Source organism: Dendrobates tinctorius, unplaced genomic scaffold, assembly GCF_039654945.1.
Source record: "Dendrobates tinctorius isolate UK_male_01 unplaced genomic scaffold, ASM3965494v1 ptg000051l, whole genome shotgun sequence".
NCBI lineage: Eukaryota > Metazoa > Chordata > Amphibia > Anura > Dendrobatidae > Dendrobates > Dendrobates tinctorius.
Window position 1 is genome coordinate 1,224,575 of NW_027361719.1, and position 14,393 is coordinate 1,238,967.

The following is a 14,393-nucleotide window of genomic DNA, read 5'->3' on the forward strand; positions in this document are numbered from 1 at the left end:
CGCATGAACTGGAGCCTGATCTCCACGGTCGTATGGATACTAATGGTCCTGCGACAGACACCAGAGGAGTAGGAGGCTGTAAATGCACTACCCCTATCTAAGACTCGGAGGCACAACAGCACGGAGAGAGCCAAGAGAGGAATAGCGGCTACAGCTGTCTGCCATGCGAGGAGTGAGAATAGAGGAGAAGTGAGAGGAACTTCAGTGTAACTCAGTACTAGGAGTACTTCACTCAAATAAGCGCTAGGAAGGAGACTGCACAGCCCATCTGCTGAGAGAGAATCCCTGAGTTGCTTCCAGGCTAGCCTGCTCCGGTACCATCTGTAATCAGGACCCTGGACTGCATTTGTCAAGTAAAGGTACAGAACTGCACCCCGCTGTGTCTTGTCTGCTTCCTACCCTTCGGCACCGCTACATCCCCGTGCCAATTACATCTACACTGCCCTGGGACTACAGCTTCACCTGTGGGGAGCTTTTACATCTTTGCTGCACCATACCATCAGCTGCATGCATCTGCATGCAGCGTCGGCTTAACACCTCCCTTGCCGAACACCACAGGTGGCGTCACGAACTATTCATTTAACCACATTCAAACCATTACATTCCCCCATTACTTGGGCGCCCAGCGCCACGGACCGGGTCCCCGCCGCTGTGACACATCCCGCTGACACCGGTCCAGTACCGAGTACCCCACAGCCCTGGGAGGGCGACCCACAAGTCCTCCACAGTAACTGGTCTCGAATGTGGACAGTCCTGTGCCCGCAGGTGAACTGGAGGGGGATGTCCTGTGCCCGAAAGAAGACTGGCGTGTGTAACGATTGCAAAACAGATGGATATGGTACCCGGCTGCAATCCGGAGGATATCCTGGACTGTGTACGCCTGTGTGAGTAAAGAGACAGTGATGCAGGAAAAAAAGGGGAACAAGTCAGAGGAAGACTGGCGTGTGTAGTGTCTACAACATGAAACACTGTGAGTAAAGAGACTGTGATGCAGCGGAGCAGGACACCCACAGGAACTAGTCAGAGGAAGACTGGCATGTGTAGCGTCTGCAACACGAAATACTGTGTGAACAGAGACTGGGATACAGCGGTGCAGGGCATCCACGGGAACTAGTCAGAGGAGTTCTAGCATGTATAGTGCCTGCAACATGTAAAGCTGTGGGAATAGAGTCTTGGATACGGCGCATAGACACCCACGGGAACTAGTCAGACGAAGACTGGCGTTTTTAGTGTCTGTAAAATGAAGGATGCCGTATAATATATATTCTGCAAATGGTGAAATGGATACTAGTTACATGCACTGAAGTTATATGCACTTGTGTGGATTGAACTTTTAATGCTGTGAGGAAACACATTAAAGAGACTTTTGTGTTTGAATTCTCTTCACTGCGTACGGTGCTACCGCTGCCTTACACAAGCAAAACATTAAGGCCGGGGTCACACTAGAGTGAAACACGGACGAGAGAGAGGCGTTAAAACCACGCATGCTGCGATTGTCAGCGTACTACGCCCGTAGTACGCCAATGCAAGTCTATTGGTGCGCTAAAAATACGCATTACACACAGACCAGATGTGTGACTTGCGAGAAATACGCACCCAGTGACTTTTAGAAAAGCTGGCAATTCAGTGCGCGATACAGTAAAATCACACTGACAGGTTTAATAAAGAAATGAAAGAATAGATATAGACATATACAGTATATATATATATATATATATATATATATATATATATATATATATATATATATATATATATATATATGCACACACACACACATATATATTATATATACATACATATACACACACACACACGTCAATGAGACATATATATATATATATATATATTTTTTTTATATTTCATAGAGTTCTTCATAGCAGAATAGCCGCCAATTCAATTGCCGGCTTTTGTCAAGTCATTCCCCAACCCGACATGAAATGACACATGGCTTACATACAGTAAACCATTTCATTTCATGTTTTTTTTATATGTCTTTCATTAGTAATTAGATGAGGGTTGATGTGTAAAATTTGGGAGGTGTAGGTGTTACTTTAAGGCAGGGGTGGGGAACCTCAGGCCCCAGGGCCATTTACGGCCCTCGATGACCTTTTATCAGGCCCCCGAGCAGATTCTCAGGGACCGCATTCTTGGGCAGGGAGCTGTATTTTGATTGCCACAAGCTCATTAATTTCTTCTTGATCTGTTAGCACACACACGCAGTGTTCACTACTGAGCATTCAAGGGCATGCAATGAAAGATTAAGTCATGAAACCTGTGCCAGAGTCAGGATGTACTTTGTGGGCGGAGTTTGTACGGCCCCCGAAGGATGGTATAAATATGCAAATGGCCCTTGGCAGAAAAAAGATTCCCCACCCCTGCTTTAAGGTTTAAGGGGTTAATTCGTTTAAAAAAAAAATGCGTGGGCTCCCGCTGTAATTTGTCAACCAGAGAGGTAAAGCAGGTGAGTGAGGGCAGATTTTAATAGCTATGAGAGGGACCATTGTTTTTGCCCTCCCCCCAGCTACAAAAATCTGCCCCCAGACACCCCAGAAATGGTGCATCTATAACATGTGCCAATTCTGGCACTTATCCTCTCTATTCCCATTGCCCTGTAGCGGTGGCGAATGGGTTAATATAACAAAGGGTTAATGTCACCATTCGATTGTAAGGTGACATTAAGCCGATTAATAATGGAGAGGTGTCAATAAGACACCGATCCATTATTAACCCTATACTAAGAAAGGGTTAAAAACCACACACAGACATTAAAGTCTTTTAATGAAATAAATACACCAAGTTTTTGATAAATTTTTATTACTCTGGTAATCCCAAAAAAACCATGACCTGCAAAAAAAAAAATCATAAAAAATCACCAATATCCTTTCCTCTCCGCCATTCAGTCATGTCCCACGCTGCAATCCATCAGAAGGGGTTAAATAGTTTACAATGTGGCCCTGTGCTAATGCGACCAGCTTCACTGTAAATTGCTTTAGAATGAATTAATTCAGCTCTGCGCAGCCTCACTGGCTGCCTGGAGATGAACTAATTACCATGGGAAAGTTTATGACTTTTTTCCCACGGTCATTAGTTCATTCTCAGATCAGCCAGGGACTCCTGCTGATGTCAGGCTACGAGAAGTCCCCTGGCTGACCTGGAGTGAACTAATGACCGTGGGAAAAAAGTCAGAAATTACACAAGAAGAAATGCGTAGAGCAAGACAGGGAGGGGGGAGCAGGTAAATAAGCCCCGCCCATCGGACCGGACAGCGGCAGTTTACATACATCTGAACCGATATAAAAAAGGTATTTATGCATGAAAGGTGCGGGGTCAGGGGGAAGCAAAAGTACTAAGAGAATCCTTATGTGACACACAATTGAATAATATCATTATATGATAGCTCAAAAAAGAGGGGACAGATTCCCTTTAAGCACTAACTACACTTATTGCACCTGCTGTATGCTGGTATACATTGCACAAAGTGTCCAGACATAAAACAAAATCTTGATAATCTAAGCATATGCCAAACTAAAAAATAAAATAGAAGTCATTTTCACCTTAGTGATTCTTGACACTGTGGTTCTGATGCTTCCCAGTGCCCCCCGGCGACCTATGAACTTCCAGCAGCTGATTATGTGCAGTACAGCCACGAGACCGCCCATCATACACCAAACAAAAACTTAACATTTCAAGAGAATCAAGGTTTAGCTAACAAAGAAGTGTTCAAAAGCAAGAAAAAGTATGCATTATTATTCTTTTTTTAAAAAAAAAAAAAGCCTTGGCATGTGGAGCTTTGTATCCTTGTGAGTCACTAGTGGCCCTACCTATACTGGTAAATGAGTATGAGTCATAGAAAATAATAGTGATCAAGGATGATCGGAAAACAGGATGTTTGACTTAAATAGTGAGGATCTTTTTAATTCCCATATTGAATGTTCTCTTAGAGGATTTTTATGATGAAACAACAAATACCGTATATAATTCACTATTATATAATTATATAGTCTTGCAAAACAGCAAACCTTACAGGACTCAGATGACCAGACAGATGGTAATAGTACAAAATACTTACCCGGAACTGAGAAAAATCTGAGTATGTTTCATCGTAAGTCTTGCGATGTGCTTCCAAAAGAATGTCAATAACTTTTTGTTGTTCCTCTGATATATTAGGTCTTTGTGATTCCCGCAGCGCCTCTTCATTTTTACGTTTCATTATCATGTCCCTCTTCCGTTGGACTTCTTCATCAGTAAGGATAACTAAAACAACACAAAAATATTGTTCATGAAATTAAATATTGTTTATGTATGAAAAGATTATTAAACATCAGCGTCCGGTCTACAGGACGACATCAGAACCAAGGAGATGATTTTATGTAACGAGAGTATTTCCTATTCCGCTGGTTCATTCTAGGGGGCTATTCATATTTTTTTTCCAGCCTATGAGACCTGTCCTTCTTTAGCCCGATTTGTGGACCAAAACTTGCCTAGTCAAGTTGAGTGGGTCAGCAGAAAATATAGCACACAAATGCCATTAATGTTGCTTCTGTATACATCTGTCTTTCATGACTGGTGGCCAGCGGAAGGGCTCAAACCGGTTCAAAATAATTTAAGAAATAAATCCCCATTTTTGTACTTTCCCATTCCTTGCTTGTCTGTGCTTCCTACTCCCATCTTCAATATGCTGGAAATGGCCACTCCCTAGTTGAGGTGGGTTACTGTGATGCCACGGATTGGCAGCAAGGAGCAATTCTGGCCATTTACAGGGTGTCGAGGATGTGATCACGAAGCACAAACCAACGGGAATGAAGCCTACAGCATATTGGGGACGCTGTACAGTATCGTTCTTTTATAATTTTTAAATGGGCCTGGGTCCTTTCAGGAATTATTTTAAATAGCTGGAAAAACCTCTTCAACATGTTTGGCATAAAACTGAAAACAAAATCTTGGTTGATCATCCTTTTCCTTTGTTTGTCAACCAAAAACCACAGTCCCATTCCTACTGTCTGCTAGAATATGTGAGACTCTTGAGGCGTTCCTACACTGAGGTATGAAGACCCCCTCATAACTGCTGGAAACTGGCAATGTAAGGCCGGGGTCACACTTGCGAGTGTGATGCGAGACTCGCGTGAGTCTCTCGCATCAATACCTGGCACTGGCGCCGGCACTCGGGATCGGAGTGTATGGCTGCATAGAAACACATGCAGCCACACACACTGGTCCGAGTGCCGGCGGGTATTGATGTGAGAGACTCGCGCGAGTTTCTCGCATCACACTCGCAGGTGTGACCCCGGCTTAATACTCTGACACACGGTTGCATTCACATTTTGTCGCTATGTTGTTTCTGAGATATTGCCTAAAAACTGCTGATCGTCACAGTTTGCAAATGCCATAATATAGAGCACTTTGACTGCTAAAGCCCCCGTCACACACAGCGAGATCGCTAGTGAGATCGCTGCTGAGTCACAAGTTTTGTGACGCAACAGCGATCTCACCAGCGATATCGCTGTGTGTGACAGGGATGAGCGACCGCCCTCCCTGCTGGGTATCGCTGATCATGCTCAAAAGCCCTGGACTTTTTTTTGATCGTTGGTCTCCCGCTGGCCAGCACGCATCGCTGCGTGTGGCAGGCGGGAGAGCAACGATCAGCGAGCTCCCAGCTCGTATCCAAGGTAAACAGCGGGTTTCTAAGCACCGCGCGGCGCATAGAAACCAGCAGTGTACCTTAGATACCAGTGCACTGGTGCAGGGAGCTGGTAACTAAGGTAAACAGCGGGTTTCTAAGTGCCGCGCGGCAATTAGAAACCCGCTGTTTACCTTGGATACAAGCTCAATGCATCAGTGCGCTGGTATCTAAGGTACACAGCGACACGCGCGCTCATCGTCGCTGGTGCTGATCGCTGGTGAAGCTGCCTGTTTTGCAGCTCAGCAGCGATCATGTAGCGACACACCAGCGATCCTGACAAGTTCATATCGTTGTCGGGAATCGGTGGTGAGTCACTATGTGTGACGGGGCCCTAAGAGCCCTGCAGTTCTGCAGAGAAACAACACTTCACAGTCCATTAACAAAAAAAAGTGCTTTTAGTTGGTGTGATTTGCAAAACACGTTGATCACCATTTTGCTGCTGGTTTCAGCCATAGATCAGGCCCAGTAAATGCACCATAAGGCTACATTCACACATACTTGTCACACATCCTAGTGCTGTCCATTTATTTTTCTTGGACAGCACACTACCCATAGAAGTTTATTGAGCCATGCAGATATTAATTTTAAAAAGGATCTGTGTCTCCAGTCCATGAGACTCATCCATTTTGGGGATCAGACTTGGCCACTAAAATCTATGGGGATCTGTGTAAACGGATAAAGCACAGAAAACATACTGCACACTTCAATCTTTCTTTAAGTTGTAGCCCTGATTAACAGGTACATTGCTAAAAATCCATGGCTATAAAAAGTTTACCTGCTTCAATGAAAAATAAAAAGCGGATGAGAATAAAAATGGTCACAACCAGGATGACGCCTGAGAAAAAATAATAAATTTCTCTTGAATGCTACCATTCCATATACTGTATGTGTGAATGCAGCCAAAGGGTTTCTATACATTTGAAAGAAAAGAAAATCAGTACAAATGGGGATGAGCAAATCTTTGTAAATTCAAATTTGCCAGCTTTTGTCAGGAAATGAGATTTGCAACAAATCTACTAGCCGCAAATCAAAAAGTACTGCAAAGCCTCAATTGGCCCTGAAAAAACATGTATGGCACAGTGACTCTCCTATCAAATACAGTCATGGCCGACAGTGTTGGCACCCTTGAAATTGTTCCAGAAAATGAAGTATTTCTCCCAGAAAATTATAGCAATTACACATGTTTTGTTGTAGACATGTTTATTTTTGCGTGTTAGATCAACACAAAAAAAAACTGAGAAAAAAGGCAAACTGCACAGAATTTCTCACAAAACCCCAAAAATGGACTGGACAAAATTGTTGGCACCTTCAACTTAATATTTGGTTGCACACCCTTTGGAATAAGTAACTGCAATCAATCGCTTCCTATAACCATCAATCTTACACCTCTGAACTGGAATTTTGGATCACTTCTTTTTGCAAACTGCTCCAGGTCTCACATATTCAAAGGCACCTTCTCCAAACAGAAATTTTAAGATCTCTCCACAGGTATTCAATGGGATTTAGATGCGAACTTATTGCTGGCCCCTTCAGAACTCTCCAGCCCTTTATTTCCATCCAATTCTGGGTGCTTTTTGACATATGTTTGGAGTCATTGTCCTCTGAAAGACCCATGACCTACAGTATAACTCAACCAAATTTGTGAAACTAGGCAATACATTATGATCCAAAATCCATTGCTAATCTTGAAATTTCATGATGCCTTGCACATACTCAAGGCATCCAGTGCCAGAGGCAGCAATACAACAACAAAACATCTTTGAACTTCCATTATATTTGACTGTAGGTACTGTGCTCTTTTCTTTGTAGGCATAATTCCATTTTCAGTAAATAGCAGAATGATGTGCTGTTACAGAACCCCCCAGCACCCCGAATAAGAGATGTATGCCCTTAATGCAGCAACCGACCGGCTGCAACCCCCTGGGCAGAGGTAAACAAGATATCCCACTTCTGACCTCCTCCCACCTTTGTAAATCCCACGGCTATTGTAATGTACGTCTGGCGTCTTAATTGGAGCCTCTTTTCTACTGTCACGACACACAAAGGTTGTCCTGCCCTCTGTATGTATATATATTCTGAGACCGATGAGTAAAAAGTTGTCACACTGGAAATACATGGAGTAGCAGTGATCTTTTATATGTTCTCATGTTACAAATCCTTTCGAACCAGTGTCCTTCATTCAGAAGCGAGGAAAAGCAGAGTGAACCTCCTGAGAAACGGGGTGGTAATGTAAGAGGTATTACAGCACAGAAGACCCCGTTACACTGGTGACAGACAGCGGGATATGATACCCCGTCTATAGGAGTAATGGACTGAATGGAAAACAACTACCAGAAGTTAAAGAGGAATACATTAAAAGACCTGGTGGAAGCTCGAGGATTAATCGCCAGCAACGAAACAAAAGCGGCTTTGATAGCAACCATCATGGAACACGACAGTGCAGCACCCCCCAATGTGAACGTGGGAGAGACTGAATTCCAGAGGGAGGTAAAGAGCAGACTGGCGTTCTATGGCCCAAACCCTGCAGTAGAGATCGTATGACAGGTGATGGCTCATGTGCGTACTGATCTGAAGGAAAAGATGGCAGAGCGGACCAGGATAGAGCTAGCCAAGATGGAGATGGTAGAGCGGACCAAAGTAGAGCTAGCCAAGATAGAGCTAGCCAAGATGGAGATGGCAGAGCGGAGAGAGGAGAGTTAGCGAGCAGGGGGGAGCTCTGGCCTCCACCCAGGTACTGTCAGCAGTAAGCCACAAAAAAACCCAGTATAATGCCTTCCGACAGTTGGGGGAGGCAGAAGAAGACATTGATGGCTTTCTGCAGGACTGAGTGGCAGTGTGCCCTTCATCAAGTGAAGCCGGAGGATTGGGTTCAGGTTCTGGCCAGCAAGCTGAAAGGCCGGGCAGCGGACGCCTATCGCACGGTACCCGATGAGAACTGTATGGACTATGAGCGGGTCAAAGAAGTGATCTTGGCCCGGTATGCGCTGACACCAGAGGCATACCGCCAAAAGTTCCACGGACTTATAAAACAGGTAACAGCTACCCACGCTGAATGGGCCTGTAAACTATGGTGGTCACTGCTGCTGTGGGTACAAGGGAGCCAAGCAACCACTAAGGAAGACGTCCTCCAGCTCTTCTTGTAAGAGCGATTCTTTACTGGACTAAACCCCGAGACACAAGAATGGCTTCGGGACAGACAGCCAATGACTCTTGAGGAGACTGCTTGTCTGGCCGATGAACATCATGGTGCCAGGAGGTCTCCGTTGTCAGGATCAAAGACTGTCACTAGGGGCCCTCCCATGGGTCTGGAGGCCCCTAAACCACAGAAGATTGTCGGGGGACCAGCTAAAACCCCGGCTTACCAGAGTCCCCCTGGGGTGCGATGTCACACCTGCCATCAGCTGGGCTACCTGCAAAGACAATGTCCCAACCGGACTCAGCGTACCCAGTGGCCAAAGGCGGGAACGGCTACCGTCAACCGGGCCACTGTACACTACTACCAGGGCGAATCTGACCCGGCATTGGGGGCTATGACTAATCCGGGGATGAAAGAGATGGAGGAAGTGCTGCATGAAGTAGACCTCGTGCAGGCAGCCCGGGCAGATAAATCGACAATAGCATCGACAGGCGGTGTGGGTTAATGGGAAATGTATGCAGGGACTAAGAGATTCCGGAGCAACTTTGACCCTTGTAAAGCCTCATCTCGTCCGGGACCAAGAGAAGACGGACCGGACAGTGGCCGTCCGTGTAGCAGGGGGAGCCATACATCAACTGCCACTGCCAGGATTCACCTGAACTGGGGAGTCGAGGATGGCCTTGTTGAGGTCGGCCCGATGGAGAATTTGCCTGCAGAAGTCTTGCTGGGAAATGACTTAGGGCCCAAGTTGTCTGCATTCTCAGTCGCCCTCTGGCTGAGACCTATCCTGTGACCACCCGGAGACAAGCTCGAGCTGCGGAGGCGGAATCACACTCAGAGGAGGCCCAGGTAAGACACCCCAGCCCTACACGTATCCCCATAGCCAGACACATTTCTTGGGCCACCCCAGCTGAGTTTAAAAGGGAAGTACTTGAGGATCCCTCATTATAGGGGTATCGAGGGAAGGCACAGGAGGGGAGAGGAGTACTGGAAGGGGAACAGTTTGTATGGAATCAGGGACTCCTCTACTGGGTTACAGAGCAGCGCCACACAGGGACGAACCCCACTATAAAACGACAGCTGGTAGTTCCCAAGAAGTATAGGCAGGAGCTACTGCGAATCTCTCATGACATACCCTTGGCTGGGCACTTCGGCGTCATTCGCACCAGGCATCGTCTGACACAAAACTTCTTTTGGCCGGGGGTAACCTATGATGTTCGTCAGTACTGCCAGACCTGTGACAGTTGCCAGCGCAGTGGCAAGAGGGGAGATCACTGCAAGGCCAAACTACACCCCCTCCCCATTGTGGAGGAGCCATTTAGCCACATAGCGGTCGATCTGATAGGGCCATTAGCCAAACCCAGTCCGTCGGGGAAAAAGTATATATTGACAGTGGTAGATTATGCCACACGATATCCAGAGGCAGTTGCATTACCTAACATACTGGCAGAGACAGTGGCGGCTGCCCTGCTCCAGGTTTTCTCACGGGTTGGATTTCCCCGGGAAGTTATCTCAGACCAGGGTACCCAGTTTACAGAAGAGGTGACCAACCAACTGTGGAAGCTGTGTGGCGTAAAGTCCATTAGAAGCGCCCCGTACCACCCACAAAAAAATGGGTTGTGTGAACGTTTTAACGGAACATTAAAACAACTCATTGGGACTTTTACCAGGACCTACAGGGACTGGGAGAAATTCTTGCCACACCTCCTGTGTGCCTATCGGGAGGTGCCCCAAGAATCCAGGGAATTCTCCCCATTCCAGCTGTTATACGGGAGGCGGGTAAGGGGACCCCTAGACTTAGTGCGAGAACACTGGGAAGGGGAGGGAACCATAGAAGGGATACCTATTGTGCCCTATGTGCTGGAATTCCGGGACCGCCTACAGGAGCTGACTCAGGCTGTACGTGGGAACATGCAGGTGGCCCAACGGCGCCAGCGCGTATGGTATGATCGGAGGGCCAGAGAACGCACCTTCGAGATAGGACAGAAGGTCCTGGTGTTAGAACCAACTAGGCAGAACAAGTTCAAAGCTGCATGGCAGGGGCCCTACCAGGTAGTGGGGAAAATAGCCGACACCACATACAATGTCGCCGATTGTGACGACCCCAGGGTTATCCGCATGTTCCACGTGAATATGCTGAAGCCCTACCGGGAGCGCCCTGAAGAGGGAGTGGGCATCTGTGCCCCCGAAGCAGAGGATTTAGCAGGACTCCCCCTTGCCTGATGTCTTAGGGGAGAGGATTTAGTCTAAAACATGGGACCAGGTACACTTGGGAGAAAACCTAGGGCCCCGGGAGAGACAGCAGGCGGAGGCATTGTTGAGCCAGTGTCAGAGGATGTTTTCAGAGAGACCGGGGTACACCCGCCTGGCACTACACAAGGTTGAGACCCAGGATCAGACCGCCCTGAGACAACCCCCCTTCCGCGTCCCTGAGTCTGTACGAGAAGGGATGCGACAAGAGATACAAGAGATGTTGCGTTTAGGAGTCATTGAAGAGTCAGATAGTCCCTGGGCATCCCCCGTAGTGTTAGTGCCCAAGAAGGATGGGACTACCTGGTTTTGTGTAGACTATCGTAAGCTAAATGAGAAAACGGTGACGGATGCCTATCCCATGCCGCATGTGGATGAGTTGTTAGACCGGCTGGCGGGGGCAAAGTATTTGACCACCATCAATCTATGCAAAGGCTATTAGCAGATCCCCCCTAAGCCCTGACGCCATTACCAAGTCTGCATTTGTCACCCCGTTCGGCTTATTCCAGTTTCGAGTTATGCCATTCGGGATGAAGAATGCCCCTGCGACCTTCCAGAGGTGGCTGACCAGCTTCTGGATGGTCTCCAGGACTATGCTTGTGCCTACCTGGATGACATTGCCATCAAAAGCGCGACATGGGATGAGCATCTAAATCACCTAGAGGCAGTATTGGACAGGATCCACAAGGCCGGAATCATCTTGAACCCAAACAAGCGTCACGTGGGCGAAGCAGAGGTTCAGTATTTAGGACATTGGGTGGGAAGTGGGAAACAGTGACCAGAACCAGCCAAGATTGAGGCCATAGCCAAATGGCCCACCCCACACACTAAAACCCAGGTCATGGTGTTTCTAGGGACAGCAGGGTATTATAGGAAATTTGTCCCCAATTACAGCAGCGCAGCCAAGCCCCTCACTGATCTATTTGTAAGAACCTCCCCCACCAGGTAACCTGGACCCCCGAGTGTGAGGAAGCCTTCCGCCAGCTAAAGGACGCCCTCACAAATACCCCGGTATTGGCTGCAACTGATCCAACTAAACGTTTCCTTGTTCACACAGACGCTTCTATGTTTGGATTGGGGGCAGTGCTGAGCCAAGTCGGGCCGGAAGATCAAGACCGCCCGGTAGCTTACCTGAGTCGGAAACTACTGCCCCGCGAAGTAAGCTATGCGGCCATCGAGAAGGAGTGCCTGGCAGTAGTATGGGCACTCAAGAAGTTACAACCATATTTGTATGGACGATAGTTTTCCCTCCTAACGGACAATAATCCCCTAGTGTGGCTTAATCGGGTCTCTGGAGACAACGCCAGATTATTGCGGTGGAGTTTAGCCCTACAACTTCTAGACTTCACCATCCACTACAGACCCGGCAAACAAAATGGTAATGCCGATGGACTAAGTCAACAAACGGAACTTGTACCAACCCCATAGACTTCGATCAGCCCCAAGCTGATCCGTTAAGGATCAGACTGTGTATGCCGAGCGCGCCGCTGAAAAGGGGGAGTCGGGTTACAGAACCCCCGAGCACCCCGAATAGGAGATGTATGCCCTTAATGCAGCAACCGACCGGCTGTGACCCCCTGGGCAGAGGTAAACAAGATATCCCACTTCTGACCTCCCCCCACCTTTGTAAATCCCACGGCTATTGTAATGTACGTCTGGCGTCTTAATTGGAGCCTGTTATCTACTGGCACGACACACATTGATTGTCCTGCCCTCTGTACGTATATATATTCTGAGACCGATGAGTAAAAAGTTGTCACACTGGAAATATACATGGAGTAGCAGTGATCTTTTATATGTTCCCATGTTACAAATTCTTTCGAACCAGCGTCCTTCATTCAGAAGCGAGGAAAAGCAGAGTGAACCTCCTGAGAAACGGGGTGGTAATGTAAGAGGTATTACAGCACAGAAGACCCCGTTACGTGTGCTTTACCAAATAACTCTATATTGGTCTCATCTGTCCACAAGACACTTTCCCAGAAGGATTTTGGCTTAGGTAGATTTTGGCAGACTGCCTTCTATTTATGTCTCTGTTTGAATACTGGTGTCTTCCTGGATTTCCTGCCATAGCATTTTGTTTCATTCAAATGTAAATGGATAGTTCACGATGACACTGATGCACACTGAGCCTGCAAGACAACTTGAATTTCTTTGGAACTTGATTGACTATCCTGCGTTGCAACCTTTCATCACATCAATTTTTCTCTGCTGTCCACATACAGGGAAATTAGCTACAGTGCCAAGGGTTGTAAACTTCTTGATTATGGTGCACACTGTGTACAAAGGAACATCAAGATCTCTGCAGATGGACTTTAGACCCAGAAATTGTTGATATTTTTCAACAATTTTAGTTCTCAAGTCCTCAGACAGTTCTCTTTGCATTGTGTGTCTGTGTGTGCCACACTAAGCATGGAGAACAGAAAGAGGAAAAGATTGGGTCAACTTCTCCCCTTTTTATTTGGTTTCAGGTATGATTTTCATATTGCACACAACTGTTACTTGCCACAGGTGAGTTTGAAGAAGCATCGCAAGCTTGAAACAAAGTTGTTTACCCACAATTCTGTCCGGCATTTTTTTGTGAGTTTGTGTGAAATGGTGTTCAATTTACCTTTGCTGTCTGTTTTGTGTTGCTCCACTTCACACAAAGGAAATAAACATGTGTATAACAAAACATGTGTAATTGCAATAATGTTCTGGAAGAAATACTTCATTTTCTGGAACAAATGCAAGGGTGCTAACACTTTTGGCTATGACTGTTTATTTGTATTGCTGTCACACACACACACACACACACACACACTATCTGTCCAGTTTCTTTCCCTATTTCTATGACTGAGCTGTCATGTCCTCACTCTATCCAGATTCAATACAAATGGCTGCTGCATTCTTTGTTTCTGTTTTTATACAGTCTATGACAAACCCTCCTAATTGGCTGTGCTATACCATGTGACGTAGTAGCTGCATGCCATTATAGGGAAACTTGATCGAGAATGCCAAAGATTTTTCTCTGGCTGATGCAATCTTCTATGTGTAAAATAGCGGTGGACATTTTGGCAATTCGCGCAAGGTGCATTGTGCAAAGTGCATTGCAAATGTCAACACTAATTCGATTTGCATTGAGTTAATTTATCTCTAAATACAGGCAATGGTTGTAAAATGTTGAGAAAATTAAATTCTTACGCCAAACACGGAGCAGGAAGATAGTCATCATCTGGGCGTCTAGCTAATGTGGTTTGAATGAAGTCTTTCTAACTAATCCAGCAAAGAAAAATAATGTTCAGAAAGAACTTTAAATAACATTAAGACCACATTCACACGGTCAGT

General features: G+C 46.3%; 1 protein-coding gene across 3 annotated transcripts in view; it reads right to left on the reverse strand.

Annotated features, from left to right (window-relative positions):
* VDR (vitamin D receptor) overlaps window positions 1-14,393 on the reverse strand; it is a 251,234-nt gene that overhangs the window by 50,362 nt on the left and 186,479 nt on the right. For all 3 annotated transcript variants that reach the window (XM_073576675.1, XM_073576673.1, XM_073576674.1), the window contains one exon: window positions 4,073-4,257. In XM_073576675.1, the coding sequence (XP_073432776.1) occupies window positions 4,073-4,257 (185 nt within the window). The remainder of the gene's footprint in view (window positions 1-4,072; window positions 4,258-14,393) is intronic.